Source organism: Lipotes vexillifer, unplaced genomic scaffold, assembly GCF_000442215.2.
Source record: "Lipotes vexillifer unplaced genomic scaffold, Lipotes_vexillifer_v1.1 scaffold1315, whole genome shotgun sequence".
Taxonomy (NCBI): Eukaryota; Metazoa; Chordata; class Mammalia; order Artiodactyla; family Lipotidae; genus Lipotes; species Lipotes vexillifer.
Window position 1 is genome coordinate 1,031,933 of NW_006785785.1, and position 19,634 is coordinate 1,051,566.

Sequence of the window (19,634 nt, forward strand, 5' to 3'; positions counted from 1 at the left end):
ATGAACAGGAAGACTCCAGATCAGCCACAATTAACTTTGTCTCTTGAGGAGTAGGCCTTATCCTTTTTTTTTTTTTGCGGTACACGGGCCTCTCACTGCTGTGGCCTCTCCCGTTGCGGAGCACCTGCACCACCAGGGAAGCCCCGTAGGCCTTATTCTTAAAGCTGGAAGGGAGGAGAAAGTGAAACATATGACTGGAAGAAAGGCAGCGAGGAAGGAAGCTGGAGCTATAATACGTCTGAAAACGTGCAGATCGACCTTACCCTTCAGAGTGGTATGAAGATGACTGTCATGTAGCCTCTGAGTCAAGTCCCTGAGAAGCACAGAACATTCTCCAGATGCGGAACCTGGAGAAATAAAACAGGAGGACACAGAGAAGCTGGTCTGGGAGTTCTCCTGAGAAACGAGGCCTGGCCCTCACCCAGCAGAGAGCTGTGAGGGGCCGAGAGGGCGAGAGCCCTCACAGGTGAGGCAGGCCTTTCTCCAGCCGACCTGTCCATGGGGCTTGGAGGAGCGTTATTTCTCTTTCTGCAAAGAGCTTTTCAGGTGATGCTCCTGGCCCATTCACCCTCCTTTGTCAGATCACAAGTACACCTGGTCCTCTGTCGAGTGGAAGGGAAAAGCAGCTTTCGAGTGAGAGGATTTCCCATGAAGGGCTCGAAGCATCTCTCCGGTCTCTTTTTACAATCACGCTCTCATGCAGGCCCCTGCCTGGGACCTTGAGATGTCTAGAACAACAGAGGACCTGGGGGAGTGGGGCGGGAGGGAGACAGGAGACATTTGTTCCCTGAATGGCATCAAACATTTGTTGTTCATCTTCTGCCCAGAGGCACGTCACCGAGCTTGGCTGCCTCCAAGGTGGAGGCTACTCCCAACTCCTCCCCTCGATCTCGTACACCCCTCACCCCGCCCCACTGCACCTCGGGATTTGCTTGCAGATGCTCTGCATCCACAGGGCAGACCCATTCAGGTTACTAAGAACCAAATCCTCACGGCCCTGACTCATCAGAGCCCCCTTCTGGTTTTCCAGCTGGGATGTCACAGGTGATGGGCCTGCCAGTGCAGGATTACAGCCAACTCCACAGACAGAGCTCTTTTCCAGGCTGGGACACCAGAACCTGAGGTGGCGGGCCTTTCCCTTTTTTTCCTCTCACAGTAGCTAAATCTAGACCCTGTCTGTCTGCCTGTTTTCCTTTATCCCAGCTAAAGGGAACTTTTTTTTTTTTGCCGTTCGCGGGCCTCTCACTGTTGTGACCTCTCCCGTTGCGGAGCACAGGCTCTGGACGCGCAGGCTCAGCGGCCATGGCTCACGGGCCCAGCCGCTCCACGAGCATGTGGGATCTTCCCGGACCGGGGCACGAACCCGTGTCCCCTGCATCGGCAGGTGGACTCCCAACCACTGCGCCACCAGGGAAGCCCGGGAACATTTTTAAAGAGGCCAAAAAGCCAGGAACACAGGCCAAAAGCACTCCTAGCCCTGAACACCCAGTAGAATGAAGGGGTGCTCCGCAGCTCTAAAGTCTCTGTGGCTTTAAAGAGGTTCATACCCAAGGATATCCACCTCCAGAGATTTATCTTAAGCAAATATTCAGCAAAGGCAAAAAAGTCCTATGCTAGAAGAGCTACATCATAACAAAAAATTGGTAGTGATCTAAATTTCTAAGAGTAGAATTGTACACAGCCAGTAAAATGGTAATTATGTTGGCTATAAGTCACCACTGAATAATAAATAGTTGTTATTATTTGGTGAGAGCTTACTGTATCAGTCGTTCTCAACCCTGAGGGCACGTTAGAATCTCCTGAGCCCAGGCCTCACCCCCAGAGAACAGGCTTCAGTTGACCATGTGTGGGGTTTGGGCGCTGGTACCTTTGAAAGCCCCCAGTTGATACTACTGTGCAGCCAAGGCTGAGAGCGTGGTACTGAGAGGCAGGTGCTTTTCTGGGTGCCTAACAGCCCCCAAAGTCTCTTTACCTATCTCTCGAGGCACATTCATATTGAAGACTATGGGTCTGGTGCCCCCCCCCCCACGTTGGGGAGCCCCCAGTTTGGGCAGTGCAGGATGGTACTGTTTATCTCTAATTTATTGCAAAACTATTTTTGAGGATATTCTGGCTATTTATTGCTCGATAACAAACCATCCCAAAACTTAGCAGCGTAAAATAACCACCCTTTTATTATGCTCACCGATGATTTGAGTCAGGAATTCAAACGGATCACAAGAGGAATGGCTTTGCCTCTTTTCCATAATGCCTCTTTTCCACAGTGTCAGCTGGGAAGACTGGAATCTGGCTCTCTTCTGGCTGATGGCTGAAATCATCTGGAGACTTCTTTATGCACATTTCTGGTGTCTAGGCTAGGATGACTTTAAAGATGGACTCAGCTAGGACTCTCAACCAGAGCATCTCCACTTGGCTTCCCCATGTGGCTTGGGCCTCCTCACAGCACGGAAGCTCATGGTTCCAGGAGCAGACATACTAGTGAACAAGGCAAAGGTTGCGTGGCCTTTCTGACCTAGCTTTGGAAGTCAGTAGCATTAATTCCAGTAGCTCTATTACTGAAGTGGTCACAAACCCATCCAGATTTCAGAACTATTTCGGAGGCAGAATTGGCAAGATTTAGTGAAGATTGAACATGGGGAGTGAAGGCAGGGACTGTCAAAATGCCAGTGTTCCAATGTCATAGGACATGAAAGGAATACAGAAATTGTATGTCTACATTATATGTATCACAGTGCAGAGAGATGAGAATTAAATGCAGCATGCAAAAATGAAAATTATATTTTAAGGCGATAGCAGCATAGTAGTTCATCTTTACTATTACTTAATCATTTTAGTAACTCTTCTCAAACCTCTTTACCCACACCAAACCTAAGCTCTAATAATCCCTGAAGATTGTTGTTGGACACCAGGCCCAGCATGACTCAAGTAGTAAGTCTGCTTTCCAAGCGCCACATTCCAGAATCACCCTTGTCACTTCATTGCTAGTGTGGAGAACCACCGTGCTGCTCACACTGCAGACTCTGGGCTTCTTCGGGCTCCTGGTGTCATGGGAAAAGACGAGGAGCAGGCAGGAACCTGCCTAATTTGGGGTTCTAATCCGTCTTCTTTCTCTTCCCTTTAGGCTTTTGATATTATGAGAGTGACACATGGCAGGGAGCACAGCCTGATTGAAGATTTGATTCTGCTCTTAGAAGAATGTGATGCCAACATCAGAGCACCCTAAGGGAACCCCCCACAGAGGGAGAGACAGCTTATACCTTTATTGAATGCCTTATTGAGGTCACACACTCTATATTTTGTTTGTTGTGTGAACCTCCCCTATTGGAAATGCTGTTCTGTATTTACTTTGGTAAATAAAGTCAGACATATGGTTTGCACACCACATGAATCTTTAGTTGTAGAGAAGCACGATTATAATAAATATAAAAAATTTGGTTGAAAATGCCATCTGCTAATTGTTTTCTTTGCTTGCTCATTGGTAATGTTTAAGATCTCAGCATTAAAGACAGAAAATCCTATTAAAAGCATAACAGAATAAGTAAGTTGTAACTTTTTCTCCTTAGATAAACGGAGGGATAGTTGGATAAAAATCAATGTTTTCATATTTGCTTCCAAGCAAAAACTTAATGTCCATTTTGGCAAGAAGCAAGATTTTCAGATGTCTTCACTGCTTGTGGTAAGCGACATGTATGTCCATTATTCCCTTCCAAATACATCTGCAACACAAGAAGTTTTACTCTAAATCCTAGAAAGACGTCAAGTTAGGTTTTATTAGAAAAGGACAGGAGGTCTTAATGGAAAAAAAAAACAAACCGTTTTTTTCATATGTCTGTCTCATGGCTCTTTGTATAACTCATTCTGAGCATTTTATAACGCTTTGTGTACGCCATGCTTTTTGGAGGGGAAGTTTCTTCTATAAATCTCTATGTCTAAGGTTCGACCCTGTGATCTACATAGCATGGGGCGCCATTATCCTGCAGGAAGCAGGGTTCTAACATCCCAGCTCAAATCAGGTTTGCTTTCTTTTCTTTTTTCTTACTATTATTCCCCAATTCTATGGCCTGCTTTTCCACTTTCTGCTTTAGACAAATACAGAAACCTTTTCTTTTCCTCTAGCAAATAATAACTTCTTTCATGGCTCCGTGATCCTGTGAGCAGTTTAGTCCCTCAGGCTTAGAGAAGACTCCAGTAGTATAATTGGAGCCCTTGGATTCCTGCAGCTGACAGGATTCTCAGAGAGCTTCCTGTCACCCACACCTTATTTTACAAGCAAGAAAATGAGATACAGGGAGTGATGGCAGAATCCAGAGCAGCAACTCAGGAGCTACCCCCACCACCCCAGAAGGAGTGGCACGTCCTCCGGCCACGTGGCTGCACTGCGGCAGCAGCCACGTCAGAATGACACATGGACGTCTGGTCGAGCCAGAAGGAACCAACCTCATTTTGCAGCAGAGAAAGCTGACGCCTAGAAACTGGAATCCACGTGAACACCTGGTGGTCACTGTGATCACTGAAACGTGCCTGATCTCCCGCATGCTGATGAGTTCTGCAGCCATTTCATCAGCGTGCTTGGCTCGGGCTACTGTCCGTCAAGTATCAGGCACCTCTAAAGCACACAGTATCTCTAACAGCCACAGTAGCCCAACGAGGTAGGTGTTTTGAAGCCCATTTTATAAGTAAGGAAACTGAGGCCTGGAGTTCGGTGCTCTGGGATCTCTCCTGATTTATTGTGACCTTGAGAAAGTGGCTGAATCTCAGTCTTTTTGAGAGACCAGTTCAACAAATACATATTGAATGGTTATTGTGTTTTTAGGAAAAAAGAGATATAAAGACTGAATAAGGTGTGCCCCTCATCCTCAAAATGCACACTGTATGATGATATGGTATTTGTATCAGTTAGCTTTTACTGCATGATAAACTATCCCCAAATAACACTTACTTTGTTCACGATTCTGTATGTCAGCAATTAGGCTGGACAATTGCTTCTGGTTTGGCCCAGGCTCCACATGCCCCTGCCCTTGCAGAGTCCCACTGCACGAGCATGGGTGTGTGGAGAGGAAGAAGTTGTGGCCGTGTATGCAGAGTCCACCAGAGCAGCCTTGCACTCTGTCGGCATTATGGAGCATTTGGTGATTTTAATGAGATCCACAGACCTTGGTTGGCTTGGCTGGTCTCAGCTGGGCACACCCACTGTCTACAGTTGCTGGTGGGTCAGCTGGGGAAACAAGGGTGACTGGGGCCATGTAGCTCATTGGGCCAGCCCAGCCTTGTTGACATTGCAGCAGGCTTCCAGGAACAGTAAGTAGGCAAAGCCCCAAAGTGCAAGCACTTTTCCAATCTGCTTGGATCACATTTACTAATCTCCCGTGGGCCAAAGCCAATCACAGTGCCAGCCCAGAATCAAGGGTGGATAGACTTCTCTCAGTCAGAGGAGCCACAAAGTCTATTACAAGGACATAGATCTTGGGAGAGAAAGACGTTGTAGACATTTATGCAGCCCTTAAGCTATCTTGGTGTTACGGAACATTTAATGAATTTGATGAAACCCACAGACCTTCGTTCTAGAGAAACATATACATATGAGCAAGTTACTTGTTCACATTTGCTTGTAGGAATCAGGGGTTCTTGAACTCTCTACGGCCCATCAATGGATTCCCTGGGGTCCTTCATCTAATGAAAAATAGACTTGCTGCCTTTCAAAAACACTGTGAATTGTCTTGGTTCCTAATTTTTAACTCATTAGGAAAAGAAAAAGGCCATAACAGAAGGTAGAGGTAGTAACTTACATGCCAAATGAGCAGAGTTCACCGACAGAGCCCCATGTTTGCCAATTTTCTGAATGAAAGTTATCAGTCAGTGATGATCCTGGATTAAGAGATTTGCCTTCACGCCTCCTAGAGAAAGCACGATAGGCTTTTAAATCCCTCTCAGCCCACCTCCAGTTTTCTGAGAAAAGCCCCTTCAAAGGAAGGGGCCCAGCCTGCACCAACTTCTAATAGAAAGCAAACATTTAAGCAATGGTAAACATTTAACAAACAACTCTACAGCTAAACAATTTTGGAGAGGGGGAAAGGAGATGGAGAATATAATTTAAAATCCATGTCACCGGTGGCTGACAATTTATTGCTGCCCCAGCCTCCATGACTGCTATTTCATTAATCCATAGTCACTGCAGCGGCAGGCTTTTTTCACATCGGTAACCTGACGCCATTAGTTGCTCCTCTGGGATGAGAACACACTTAAACTGAAAATGAACACGCTGGGCATAATTTATGGCCATGCCATGTGAATGCGAAGAGTGCAGGGGAGGAAGGCTGCCTGGGAAGCCTGTTCACTATGAGAACTCAGGACAGGCTTCCTCTAGCCAAGCAAGAGCGCCGGGCGGATGGGTGAAGACGGCAGCCAACCTCTGATGAAGCCAGACAGCCACAAAGCACAGAGTCCCCTCGTTCAAGCTTCACTGCAGGGATGAGAGAGCAATTTCATACGTGGGAGCCTCCCGCCTCGAGTTACGCCTTGAAAATTCTTTTCTGGCCCAACCAGGAGGTGGTGTTATACTCACTCAGAGTAGCCCACTGGGATTCCACAGGGACATGGTTCTGAGCATTGTCTGTGAAGCAGAACAAAATCCTATCACTGGCAGCAGCTTCAGGAAAACACCAGAGCCCTGCTTTCACCTGAGCTCTGTAAGAGGTCAAGGTGACTGAGAAAGCCCAGCAATACCACCCGCAACGTGGGACACTCCACCTGTTTGAGGTTTGTAAACATCAAAATGCGACTGATTCACAGTCACTATATTCAAAACCAGTCCAAACTATATCAAAACTCAATTCTCTGCTCTTCCTATTTAGCTCAGCTCCATCCTCGTCCTTCTACCCTTCAGCACGGAAACTCGGAGCCACTGACTCTTCCCTTGTCCCTTATCAGAGGAATAAATTCTGTCTATTCATCCTCTGAAATGCTTTTTTAAATTTCAGCCATTTTTATCCTTATCCATTTCCAGGCTCTTTGCAGGCCCCCAGCACCTCTGCAAAGACTTCCTCGCTGACCTCCTTGCTTGCCATCCCTCTGTTCCCTGCCTCCATCTAGCTGCCGGTCATCTCCCCAAAACACCTATTCCGTCATTTCCTCATATAACTCCTCTGCTCAGAAACTTACAGCGGCTCCCCATTGCCACCGCACTCCAAGTCTAATCTTCATATTGGCAGCGATGGTCTAGACTACCAAATCTTACACCTACTGATCCCTATGTGTCCCTGACAACCTAGCTGGACCACGTGCCCCCCCCCCCACTCCGAGCTCCTGAATTATTCCCTCTTCTTCATCACTTCCTTCTTTTGTTCACACTCACTGAACCACCTTTCTTCTCCGTCTATTTAAATTGAATTCATTCTCAAAGGTCTAGCCCAAGCCTCTTCCTTTTTCTTTTTAAAAAAACATTCGGATATGTTATAGTCTATAACCAGAATTCTCCTTTTTTTTTTTTAACACCTTTATTGGAGTATAATTGCTTTACAATGGTGTGTTAGTTTCTGCTTTATAACAAAGTGAATCAGTTATACATATACATATGTCCCCATATCTCTTCCCTCTTGCATCTCCCTCCCTCCCACCCTCCCTGTCCCACCCCTCTAGGTGAACACAAAGCACCGAGCTGATCTCCCTGTGCTATGCGGCTGCTTCCCACTAGCTAGCTATTTAACGTTTGGTAGCGTATATATGTCCATGCCTCTCTCTCACTTTGTCACAGCTCACTTTGTCCCCCTCCCCATATCCTCAAGTCCATTCTCTAGTAGGTCTGTGTATTTATTCCCGTTTTACCCCTAGGTTCTTCATGACCTTTTTTTTTTTTCTTAGATTCCATATATATGTGTTAGCATACAGTATTTGTTTTTCTCTTTCTGACTTACTTCACTCTGTATGACAGACGCTAGGTCCATCCAGCTCACCACAAATATCTCAATTTCGTTTCTTTTTATGGCTAATATTCCACTGTATATATGTGCCACATCTTCTTTGATGCTCAAGTTGTATCAGCCTTGGCTACTGGGATCGTCTTCAAGCTGGATCCTGTGTCCTGTGTTGCTGTGATTTGGGAAACACTTTTTTGCTTTGGGGCGCAGCAAGATATTCCAGGCTCACCTTACACTTTTGCACTCTAGACCTGGAACTAACCATTCTCTAAGGAGCTCTGGTTTCTTTTACTGAGGAACGGTATTTAGAAGCCCTGATCCAGGCACTGTGTTTGCTTATTGCTCCTAGGGAGTCACTGCTCTCTAGGCCTTTTTAAAATCGTGAGCTCACACTGATACCACCAATTAAAATCCAGCATCCTGGGTATTCTTCCTCTTTCTCCTTCCATCTTTGTACTTCTCTCATACACACAAAATAGTTCTGAAATTATGACTACAACCATTACTAACAGCAAACCTACTAAGTGAAATTTAAGATTCTTTTCTAGTGCTTTTTGTTCTTAGGCAAAAAAAGGTTGTATTTTCAGAATACTATGTTTAAAAATTATTTGAATTAAATTTTCCTCTGTGATTATGTAACTTGATATCCAATTAGGTTTGTTTCTTTTTTTATTCAACTTTAGGGTTTGCCCCATTATTAACTTATGCTGGTATATAAATATCAATATAATATATGTTAATATAGATATTTTGCTATTACAAATAATGCCATAATGAAAAACCTTGTACCTATGTTTTTTCATATTGCTAGAGATGTACCTTCAGGATAATTTCCTAAAAGTGGAATTGCTGAGTCAAAGGGTAAATGTATATGTAATTTTATTAGGTACTGTCAAATTTACCTTGAGAGGGGTTATATAATATAATGCCTGTTTCCCCTCAGCCTTGCCAACAGAGTGGATTCTTCTAAGATGATAGGTGAGAAATGGTATCTCAATGCATTTTTCTTGTTAGTGAAGTTGGATGTCTTCAAATATTTAAAGGCCTTTTGCCTGTCTTTTGGGAACTATCCTTACATGTCTTTTGTCAATTTTTCTACCAGATTTTTTAAGGTTTTTTTCCTCTTGATCTTTATATATTAGGGAGATTTTCCCTTTATAATATTTAATCTCTCAGCTTGACATTTGCTTTTTGACTTTGCTTTAATTTTTTGCCCTGAGTTCCTTTGGATAGGATTTTCAAAAACATTCCACAAGAACTCTATTCCATGACAATCCAGCTTCCAGTTATAAAAGCAAGCACTACCAACCTTCCTCGCATAGGTTCTTGACTCTTAAAAATTCATGAGTTGAGTTGATATTTTAAAATTCATTCTTCTACTACCCATTATATGATCTTCTTGTCTTCAGGCAGCACCTTGCCTTGTCAAGGTGCTGACCTGGTGAAATGATTCAGATTTTCATTCCTGAACTGTCCGGGTCCTTAGTGGTTTGGCCTTTGTGGGTTGCGTCAATCTTCATTAAACTAGCTATAGAACTGCTAAGATGCACTTCAGAGAATCCCCTGGGTTCAGACATGGTCCTCCTTCACCCCATTGTATAGCAGCAATTTGATACTGAGATCAGTCAGTTCAACCAGATCAGTAATCTGCTCTTCCCCTGTTGACTCAGAGGCATGAAGAGCCCCAAATGACTACATGACAGTCTCAGTTCCCCTAATAATGGAGCCACTTTTGCATTCCCTGAGGAATCATTCCTCCCTTAGAAAGACATTTAAGCCAGCAGATCCAAAAGTCACAGGAATAGGAAGCAAATATCTGCAAATGCATTATTAACTGTAACTGTGAGAGAAAATTATTTACAACCCCAAATTTGAAAGATAAATGCCAACCTAGTATATTAAAAGTAAATGCAGGGCTTCCCTGGTGGCACAGTGGTTATGAATCCACCTGCCAATGCAGGGGACACAGGTTCGAGCCCTAGTCCAGGAGGATCCCACATGCTGCAGAGCAACTAAGCCCATGCACCACAACTACTGAGCCTGCACTCTAGAACCTGCGAGCCACGACTACTGAAGCCCGCGTGCCTAGAGCCCTGCTCTGCAATAAGAGAAGCCACCACAACAAGAAGCCCATGCACTGCAACGAAGAGTAGCCCCCGCTTGCCACAACTAGAGAAAGCCCATGCACAGCAACAAAGATCCAATGCAGCCAAAAATGAATAAATTAAATAAATATATTTTTTTTAAAAAGTAAGTGTAGAATAAGGACTGTAAGTCTCCCAGATTATATTTCCTATGAATACTTTCTTAGGAAGCTACTGAATGATTTTAATACTCTAATCTTCTTATCTTCTCTCTCTCCCTTTCCTATTTTCTATCTTTTCTATTTTTGTTTTACTTTATGCAAGATTCTCTCCATTTTAAGTCTCAAATTTTTATAGGAATTTTTTCACTCCTGCTAGCATTATTTTTTTAACTTTCAAGAGCTCTTGTTTTATTCTCCAGTGTTCTTTTAAAATACCATCTTGTTCTTGTTTTATGGATTCAGTATCTTATCTCTCTAAGGATAAAAAGATAATGATAGTGGGGAGAAGGTTAATTTATTTTTCTCTGCATAATTTGTTTCTACCAAATTACCTTTTCTTTTTGTTTGTTTTATTCTCTATCATTCATATAATATTTCTTTCTCAAATATCTGGCGACCATTGGCTATCCATTCATAATTTAGAATAAGATTCCATAAAAACTGATTGGACACTTTATGGCTTCTGATTATGGAATGCTGAGTTTTGTGTCACAACTCTCTCATCAAGAACAATGAAAAATGCCAGGGGGAAAACACAAGAATAACGTTTAAAACACTGAAGAGATTAAGAAACACTGAGGAACCTCCAGGCTAATTTTTGGATGAAAGCCTGTTAACAGAGAGGTTAGTGAACTATTAGATATCAGAACCAAAGCTGCTTGCCCATGAAAGGCATTTGTCAGTGCCGCATACTTGGATTTCAGAGGCTGTATGGGGAAAAGGGGACAGAAGTTAAGTCTCATGAAATCCCTAAAGTGGTAAGACTTAAGAGAGATTCTGTTTATACTGAACTGGGACCCCAAAAGGCTAAATACTTATTGTAAGGGGAGACAGGCTGAGGAATGTCTTCACGTTGAAAAGAATAATAAATTAAAAATGAAAGGAAAGGGGAGGCAAAAAGAAGACTCTGTAACTCTAGTGCCTAAAGATTAGTCCTTCTGTGAATTTGCTATCCAAGCAGGCAAAGTCTGGGCTGACCAAGGAGCCTCAGGTTGTGAACTGACTTGGGATGATTCTCAGCTGATAATGTCCCCTAATCTCTGGCAGAAACAAATGAAAAACCTCACTGGAGAAGGGTACATTCATCCTTGGCCTCTGGGAAAGCCCTCAAGTCATTTTTCAAGGTCAGTGACTGACCAGTCAATGGTAATCAGGAACTCAAGAACAAAGGTGACACAAGTATGTACCAGGAAAACAACAAACAGCAGCAACACGCTCACATCCCAAATACAGGAATATCATAGGCGTATTTTAAAACAATTACATTCACTATTTAAATTAATAAGTGATAGATTTTTAAACTACAGAGAATAAGGAATAATAAGAAGTGAAACAGCATATTTGGAAAAGAATCATACAGATTCTAGAGATAAAAAATACAATAACTGAAATGAAAACTGCAGTGGATACCCTTGGTAGCCATTTGGTCGGAGTAGAAGAAAAAATTCGTGGACTGGCAGATAGGTCTGAAGAAATTATTCATAATGCAGCACAGTGAGAGAAAAACATGGAAAATATAGTAAATAAGTGAAAAGGTGAGGAGGAAATAGTAATCAGGTCTACCATACACTCTATCTAATAAGACCCATAAGGATAGAGGAGTAAGAATATGCAGCACATAATGGTTGAAAATTTTCCCAAACTGATAAAAGCATTAATCCACAGATTCAAAGATCCAATGAATTTCAAGCATGATAAATAACAAGAAATTCACAACAGGTACATCATTGTGAATTTAAGAAAAATGAAAAAAGAGAAAATCTTGAAAGCAACCAAAGTAAAAAGGCAGATTACCTTCAAAAGAATGCCAGTTAGAGTCACAGGTGATTTCTCATCAGCACCACTAGAAGTCAGAAAGAATGGAATGCTGTTTTCCATTGATGAAACTGATCAATGAAATTGATGAAAGAAAATAATGGTCACCCTAGGATATTAAACCCTGCAAAGGCATCTTTCAATACTAAGGTGAAATGAAGACATTTAAAACGAAAATCCAAGAGAGCTTATTAAAAGTCCCTTAGTGGAAAAAAATTCCTAAAAGATGTGCATGATGCGGAAGGAAAGTAATCACAGATGGAAGGTCAGAGTTGCAAAAAGAAATGGAAGAGAAGGAAAATGGCTACTATTTGGACAAATACAAGTGAAGTTTATCTTTACAAAAGAGTAATAATAATGTCTACTAGGGTTAAAAAATGAGACATAAACACTAGATAACAATACAAGTATACAAGGAGGGAGTAAATAATGTTGAAATGTTCTAAGGTCCTTGTATGGTCCAAACCATACAGGGGTAAAGATTTTGATTAACTTTATACCTTGATAAATTAATTATGCATATTTTAATTTCTAGGCTACCACCAACAGGACAGAGTTAGAGTGTATAACTTATAAACTCTTAGAAGAGAAAAGGGAATTATTTTAAAAACCACTCAGACATCTCTTATCAAAAGCGTAGGGGAGGGGGAAGTGGGGAGGGAGAAATTTTAAAATAAGAGGGAAATTTTAAGCACAAAATAAGATATTAGATTGAAATCTAAATATGTCAGTATTTACGCTAAATGTAATTTAGTAAACAGAGTAAATACATAGTAAATGTTTCCACTAAAATAATACCAGATTGGATTTCAAAAGTCCAACTATATGCTCTTAAAGAGAGACACCTAAACATAGGGGTACAGAATTTTAAGGTAAAAGGAAAAGGTATGTTATGCACATACTAACTGAAAGAAATCTGGTGTGGCTATTAATAATTAATAAATATAATAGACTGTAAGGCAAAAGGAATTATTAAACACAGAGACATTAATCAAGGTAAAATATTCAATCTACCAGGAAGATACAACAATTCTAAAATTTGTAGACACACAATAATATAGCATTAATATATATAAAGTAGAAATGAACAGAATTATTAATGGAAATAGACATATCAACAATGATAATGATATATTGACTCAAAGATCAAAGAAAAAATTACAATCGAAATACAAACATATTCTAACTGAATGATAACAAAAACTTGTATGATCAGTCATAGATATAGATAGTCATAAATATATACGTTAGAAATGTTCTAAGGTCCTTGTATTGTTCAAAGAGAAAATTAGGCCAATAATAAATGAGCTAAGAACCTATCTCAAGAGCTTAGAAAAAGCTCAGAAAATATACTGAACAAAAGTAGAAGGAAGGAAATGATAAAGATCAGAGCAGAATTTGAGAAAACACAAAGTAAGCACAAAATAGAGTGGATCAGTAACAATAAAAAGTCTATTTTTTGCAAAGACTAATAAACTCACAAACCTCTGGCAAAATTAATGAAGAAAAAAGAGGAGCTACTACAAATATGTAGTATTCAAAATGAAAAGGGAACAGCAATCCAGATGCCTCAGCATTAAATAAGAGAATTTTTAACAACTTTATACCAAATTTATTGAAAAGATATGAAAATGAACAAATTCCTAGAAAAATACAACTTACCAAAGCTGACTCAAAAAAATGTTTAAAAATCTGAAAAATTATATATCCGCTAATGAATAACAATGAACACTTTATACTCTTTCATACTCTTTCTAAAAAGATAATGAAAGCTGAGTTGGTTTCACTAGTGCATTCCACCAAAACATTTAAGGAAGAAAAAAATTCAACTGTTCACAATTTTGTTCCAAGGAAGAGAATAGTAACGAATACTTCCCAACTAATTTACACGTTTTTGCCTTAGTACCAAAATCTGACAGTATAGAAGGGAAAAGCACAAACCAATTTCACTCAAGAATATAGGTGTAAGAATCCTAAACAAATATTAGCAATACTTAATATACTGCTAAGCCAAAGTTAGCACAAATAAAAGGGATAACACATCCAGTAAATCCACTACATTAACACATTAGAGATATGTAATCATGTGAACATCTTAGGATGTACAGAAAAAACATTTGATAAAATTCAACAACTTTTCATGACTAAGATCTCGGCAACTTAATAATAGAAGGAAAATTCTTAAAAGGTGAAGGATATCTACAAAAACATATAACAAGCATCATACTTGACAGTGAACACTGAAGGTGTGCCTTTATTAGTAGATAAATTCTGGAGATCTAATGCACAGTATAGTGAATATAGACAAAAATATTGTATTGTAATTATCAAAATTGCTAAGAGACTAAATCTTAATTGTTCCCATCACAAAAAAAGAAATGATTACTATTTGATGTGATAGAGGTGCTAGCACTACAATGGCATTCATATACAAATATATCAAATCAATATTTTGTATACCTTAAACTTACACAGTTATATGTCAAATATATTTCATTTAAAAAAAGAAATATTCTGTCAAGAAAAATTTTCTCAGCATTGTACAGGAGCTCCTAGCCAGTGTCATAAGGCAAGAAGAAGAAAAAAAAAGATTTAAGAATCATTATTAATCATTATAATCACTATATCATTATAATCATTAAAATTATACAGTAATAATTATATTACATATTACATATTATACTATTATATAATAACGTATAATATATTATACATTATTATATAATTATTGTAATTATATATAATTATAAATATAAATATATTATAAATATATAATTATAAATATACTATATATTATTATATAATATATAATATCTTATATATCTTATTGTTATATAATATATAATTATAATATAATATATTACACAATAATATATAATAAATATAATCATTATGATATAAATATATCATTTATATTTATGTAAATTAATATGTGTATCATATATATAAATATATCACTTATATTTATATAAATGAACGTAAGTGTACCATATATATAAATATATCAGAGACCCCAAAATCCACCATTTCCTAGAGAGACCAGCCAGTCATCTGGAGACAAACTGAGATTAATTATATTGGATATTTTTCATTATGAAGGTAAAATTATTTGTTCTTACTGGAATAGAATATATATATTCCACACAAGTATATATACTATAATCTATATTTATGTAAATTTATATACATATGTGTAAAATATACATGTGTGTGTACTTGTATGATTAGCCTTCCTTCTCCACAATGTCTCTGCCAGAACCACTGTCCATGGACTCATAGAATGTCTTACTTTCCCAGTATCCTACACAACACTGCTTCTGAGAAACTCATTTTACAGCAAAAGAAATATGGTAACATGCTCAAGTCCATGAAATATATCAGTCTTATCATGTACCCTTATCTTCCAGAAGTAACTGAGCTGACAGAATAGTGGATGGTCTAATGAAGTTTCAGTTAAAACACCAATTTAGGAACAAGCCATGTCCTATGGCCATGGTTTGTGCTTTGAATTAGTCATCAGTATGCGATTCTCTTATGGAAGACTTGATGAAAAAACACACTTAAAACTGTAAATTCAAGCCATGAAGTTACAAAAGACTAGCATGTTTAATAAACTCATTAATATATACCAACAAAAAAAGGCAAATAATTCAAATGGCAGAAAATCTAAACAGGCAAAAGAGGAAATCCAAGGGGCTGAAAAAAGCATATGATCTTACACTCAACAACATTAGTAATCAGAGAAATCCAAATTTAACCCACAATAAAACATTACTATGCATTCATCAGACTGGATGTTTTTTAAAAAAATCTGATAGTACAAGTGTTGAGCAGGCCATAGATGACAAAAACTACTATAGTAGGGAATAAAATGTATATAAGCATTTTGATAAGCAATTTCAAATTAACCACTAATGTTAAAGCTATCTCTTCCCAATCTTTTGATTTCAAACTTTTTTTAATCATTCAGATCTCTTATAAACAACATAGCATAGATGGTTTTTGTTTTTTCTTAAAAACTGCTTCTCATAAATGTTTTCATTGGAGCATTTAGTTTGTTTAATATAACTACTGATTTATTTGGGTTTAAATCTACCATTTTACTATGTGCTTTCATTTGTATCAACTGGTCTATATTCCTTTCTTGTCTTCATTTAAATTTTTTATATTTTTTATCCCCTCCATTAGCTAGAAGTTAACACCCTCATACTATTTTGTTTTGAATTTTGTTTTATTTTTTATACAGCAGGTTCTTATTAGTTATCTACTTTATATATATTAGTGTACATATGTCAATCCCAATCCCCCAATTCATCCCACCACCATCACCCCTGCCCCGCCACTTTCCCCCCTTGGTGTCCATATCTTTGTTACCTACATCTGTGTCTCTATTTCTGCCCTGAAAACTGGTTCATCTGTACCATTTTTCTAGGTTCCACATATACGCGTTAATATACGATATGTGTTTTTCTCTTTCTGACTTACTTCCCTCTGTATGACAGTCTCTAGATCCATCCACGTCTCTACAAATGACCCAATTTCTATCCTTTTTATGGCTGAGTAATATTCCATTGTATATATGGACCACTTCTTTATCCATTCGTCTGTTGATGGGCATTTAGGTTGCTTCCATGACCTGGCTATTGTAAGTAGTACAGCAATGTACTCCAAACTTTTGTTTGTTGGAAGATTTTTAATCACAGTTTCAATTTCATTACTTGTGATTGGTCTGTTCCTATTTTCTACTTCTTCCTGGTTCAGTCTTGGAAGGTTATACCTTTCTAAGAATTTGTCCATTTCTTCCAGGTTGTCCATTTTATTGGCATAGAGTTGCTTGTAGTGGTCTCTCATGATGCTTTGTATTTCTGCGGTGTCCGTTGCAACTTCTCCTTTTTCAATTCAAATTTTATTGATTAGAGTCCTCTCCCTCCTTTTCTGGATGAGTCTAGCTAAAGTTTTCTCAATTTTGTTTATCTTCTCAGAGAACCACCTTTTCGTTTTATTGATCTTTGCCTTTGTTTCCTTCATTTCTTTTTCATTTATTTCTGCTCTGATCTTTATGATTTCTTTCCTTCTACTAACTTTGGGTTTTGTTTGTTCTTCTTTCTGTAGTTCCTTTAGATGTAAGGTTAGATTGCTTATTTGAGATTTTTCTTGCTTTTTGAGGTAGGATTGTATTGCTATAAACTTCCCTCTTAGAACTGCCTTTACTGCATCCCATAGGTTTTGGATTGTCATTGTCATTTGTCCCTAGGTATTTTTTGATTTCCTCTTTGATTTCTTCAGTGATCTCTTGGTTATTCAGTAGTGTACTGTTTAGCCTCATGTGCTTGTGTTTTTTACGTTTTTTTCCCTGTAATTGATTTCTAATCTCAGAGCGTTGTGGTCAGAAAAGATGCTTGATATGATTTCAATTTTCTTAAATTTACTGAGGCTTGATTTGTGACCCAAGATGTGATCTATCCTGGAGAATGTTTCGTGCACACTTGAGAAGGAAGTGTAATCTGCTGGTTTTGGATGGAATGTCCTATAAATATCAGTTAAATCTATCTGGTCTATTGTGTCCTTTAAAGCTTGTGTTTCCTTATTAATTTTCTGTTTGGATGATCTGTCCATTGGTGTAAGTGAGGTGTTAAAGTTCCCCACTATTACTGTGTTACTGTCAATCTCCTCTTTTAGAGCTATTAGCAGTTGCCTTATGTATTAAGATGCTCCTATGTTGGGTGCATATATATTTATAATTGTTGTATCTTCTTTTTGGATTGATCCCTTGATCACTGTGTAGTGTCCTTCTTCATCTCTTATAACATTCTTTATTTTAAAGTCTATTTTATCTGATATGAGTATTGCTACTCCAGCTTTGTTTTGATTTCCATTTGCATGGAATATCTTTTTCCATCCCCTCACTTTCAGTCTGTATGTGTCCCTAGGTCTGAAGTGGGTCTCCTGTAGACAGCTATGTATGGGTCTTGTCTTTGTATCCATTCAGCAAGCCTGTGTCTTTTGGTTGGAGCATTTAATCCATTCACATTTAAGGTAATTATCAATATGTACGTTCCTATGACCATTTTCTTAATTGTTTTTTGGGTTTGTTTTTGTAGGTCCTTTTCTTCTCTTGTGTTTCCCACTTAGAGAAGTTCCTTTAGCATTTGTCATAGAGCTGCTTTGGTGGTGCTGAATCCTCTTAGCTTTTGCTTCTCTGTAAAGCTTTTGATTTCTCCATTGAATCTGAATGAGATCCTTGCTGGGTAGAGTAATCTTGGTTGTAGATTCTTCCCATTCATCACTTTAAAAATATTGTGCCACTCCCTTCTGGCTTGTAGAGTTTCTGCTGAGAAGTCAGCTGTTAACCTTTTGGGAGTTCCTTTGTATGTTATTTGTTGTTTATTCCTTGTTGCTTTCAATAATTTTTCTTTGTCTTTAATATTTGTCAATTTGATATCTATGTGTCTTGGCATGTTTCTCCTTCAGGTTACCCTGCCTGGGAGTCTCTGCATTTCCTGGACTTGGGTGGCTATTTCCTTTCCCATGTTAGGAAAGTTTTTGACTATAATCTCCTCAAACATTTTCTCTGGTCTTTTCTCTCTCTCTTCTCCTTTTGGGACCCCTATAATGCAAATGTCGGTGTGTTTATTGTTGTCCCAGAGGTCTCTTAGGCTGTCTTCATTTCTTTTCATTCTTTTTTCTTTATTCTGTTCTGCACCAGTGAATTCCACCATTCTGTCTTCCAGGTCACTTATTTGTTCTTCTGCCTCAGTTATTCTGCTATTGATTCCTTCTAGTGTATTTTTCACTTCAGTTATTGAATTGTTCATCTCTGTGTGTTTGTTCTTTAATTCTTCTAGGTCTTTGTTAAACATTTCTTGCATGTTCTCGATCTTTGCCTCCATTCTGTTTCTGAGGTCCTGGATCATCTTCACTCTCATTATTCTGAATTCTTTTTCTGGAAGGTTGCCTATCTCCACTTCATTAGTTGTTTTTCTGGGGTTTTATCTTGTTCCTTCATCTGGTACAATGTCCTCTGCCTTTTCATTTTGTCTATCTTTCTCTGAATGTGGTTTTCTTTCCACAGGCTGCAGAATTGTCACTTTTCTTGCTTCTGCTGCCTACCCTCTCCCTCAAACTATTTTTTAGTTATTACTTAAAAATTACAAAATGTGTCCTTGACTTACCAATGTCTAATATTTCCTAGTACTTTTACTTGCCTCCTAAACAATGCAGTAATCTTAGCATTTATGTTCATTTAATTTCTCCTGATTTGCATGCTAGCTTTTTTTTTTTTTGCTGTACGCAGGCCTCTCACTGTTGTGGCCTCTCCCAAAGGCTCCGGATGCACAGGCTCAGTGGCCATGGCTCACGGGCCCAGCCGCTCCACGGCATGTGGGATCTTCCCGGACTGAGGAACGGACCCGTGTCCCCTGCATCGGCAGGCAGACTCTCAACCACTGCGCCACCAGGGAAGCCCTGCATGCTATCTTTGTTGTGTACTTGTATTATTTAAATACTTTAAATCCCATGAGATTGTTGTTTTATAGCATCAATGTTCACTTAGATTTTCCACATGTTTACCCTATTTCTTGCTCATTTCTCTCTGCATTTCT

General features: G+C 39.1%; 1 protein-coding gene across 2 annotated transcripts in view; it reads left to right on the forward strand.

Moving 5' to 3' along the window:
- The window catches only part of SMYD3 (SET and MYND domain containing 3), a 727,677-nt gene extending 724,137 nt beyond the window's left edge, over nucleotides 1-3,540 (forward strand). The window contains exon 12 of one of the 2 annotated variants that reach the window (XM_007458078.1): nucleotides 3,122-3,447. In XM_007458078.1, the coding sequence (XP_007458140.1) occupies nucleotides 3,122-3,223 (102 nt within the window). In that variant the 3' untranslated portion in view covers nucleotides 3,224-3,447. Of the gene's footprint in view, nucleotides 1-3,121 lie in introns of both variants that reach the window. The other variant, XM_007458079.1, reaches the window with a different exon arrangement.
- The last annotated feature ends 16,094 nt before the right edge of the window (nucleotides 3,541-19,634 follow it).